General features: G+C 43.0%; 1 protein-coding gene across 3 annotated transcripts in view; it reads right to left on the reverse strand.

The window, feature by feature from the left end:
- The window catches only part of xrcc3 (X-ray repair complementing defective repair in Chinese hamster cells 3), an 11,326-nt gene that overhangs the window by 7,669 nt on the left and 1,989 nt on the right, over positions 1 to 1,668 (reverse strand). For 2 of the 3 annotated variants that reach the window (XM_005753332.2, XM_005753334.2), the window contains exons 3-4: positions 651 to 788; positions 372 to 569 (exon numbers count right to left, since the gene is read on the reverse strand). In XM_005753332.2, the coding sequence (XP_005753389.2) occupies positions 372 to 569; positions 651 to 788 (336 nt within the window). The remainder of the gene's footprint in view (positions 1 to 371; positions 570 to 650; positions 789 to 1,668) is intronic. The other variant, XM_005753333.2, reaches the window with a different exon arrangement.

The raw sequence follows: 1,668 nt of genomic DNA on the forward strand, positions 1-1,668 counted from the left end.
CTCGCACACAAGAATTTCACTCACATGTACTGTACCAATGTACCTGCACATGTGATGTGACAATAAAAAGTGATTTGATTTGATTTGATATTTCAGCCTTTCAAGCAGAACGTGATGGTAAGCTGCATCAAAGGCCAACGTGAGGTCCAACATCAGCAGAACAGAACATTTTCCCGCATCGTTTTGCATCAAAATGTCACTGGAAACTCTAAGAAGGGCTGTTTCAGTAGAATGAGCTCTGCGTAAGCCAGACTGAAATTTGTCAAGAATATTGTGTTTATCCAAAACTGCTGTAAGCTGCTTAGCCACAACCTTTTCACTGAATGTATCACAAACCTACTGATTGGCAAAATCATGGTGCGTTCACTGACCTGCTCCCAGCCCTCCGTGCTCTGCTGGGTACTGCACCGAGAGGCTGAGCTGCAGGCCCACCTGAGTCTTGCCGGTGCCACTCTCTCCAGCCAGCTCAGTGATGCCCCCCACAGGCAAACCGCCCCTCAAAAGGCAGTCCAGAACTGGACAGCCGAGCCTGAGCTGGGCGCCAGACACGCCGTGCTGCAGCTGCTGTGCTGAACACATACACACACACACACTTGGTTAATGCATGATATCACATCACACAGTGCGTCCAGTAAGACTCTTCTCCTGACCTGTGATTGGAGGGTGCCTTCTGCAGACGGCAGCGGCAGCAGTGATCAGCTGCTGGACATCAGAGTTGGACAAACCGGTGAGTCTCTGCAGGTCTGGAGCAGAAGCACAAACCACATCCTTCACAGACTTTAGCTGAACTGCAGCAGGAGAAGCACAAGTGGTTACCGTGGAAACAATGGAAACAACCACAAAAAAAGGAAGTCCAAGCAATTCATCACATCTCTGAATCTTTGGTGTTCACTGTCTAATCTGTAATAATTTGAATGGATTCTTAAAAAGAGCCAGCTGTCTCAGCTAATTACAGGCCAACCTCTAACCTTCCTTTCATCTTAAACATTCTTGAAAGAGTAGTTGTCAAACAGCTAACAGATCATCTGCAGAGGAATAGCTTATTTGAAGAGTTTCAGTCAGGTTTCAGAGTTCATCACAGCACAGAAACAGCTTTAGTGAAGGTTACAAATGATCTTCTTATGGCCTCTGACAGTGGACTCATCTCTTTGCTTGTCCTGCTAGACCTCAATGCAGTGTTCGATACTGTCGACCATGATATCCTATTAGAACAATTAAGAGGATGCTGTAGGTATTATGTAGGACTGCTTTCTTCCATTTGCGCAATATCTCTAAAATTAGAGCTACCCTGTCTCAGAGTGATGCTGAAAAACTAGCTTATGCATTTATTACTTCTAGGCTGGTTCATTATTATGAAGATGTAGCAAAAACTCCCCGAAAATACCTTCAGTTATTTCAAAATGCTGTAGCAAGAGTACTGACAGGGACTAGAGAGAGAGAGAGATTAGTCTACACAGTTATAATATTTGGAATAACAAGGATATCCTATATAAAGAAAACTTTTTTCTTAGATAGTTGGTTTAGGAACAACATTATTTTAGTCAACCAATTATTCGATTCAAATTGTATGCTTTTCTCATATGACGAATTTTGTCTACATTTCAATTTAAGATAAGATAAGATAGAACTTTATTAATCCCTCGGGTGGGTTCCTCTGGGAAATTCGAT

This window comes from Pundamilia nyererei, unplaced genomic scaffold (genome assembly GCF_000239375.1).
Source record: "Pundamilia nyererei isolate P.nyererei 1_Seehausen unplaced genomic scaffold, PunNye1.0 scaffold00421, whole genome shotgun sequence".
Taxonomy (NCBI): Eukaryota; Metazoa; Chordata; class Actinopteri; order Cichliformes; family Cichlidae; genus Pundamilia; species Pundamilia nyererei.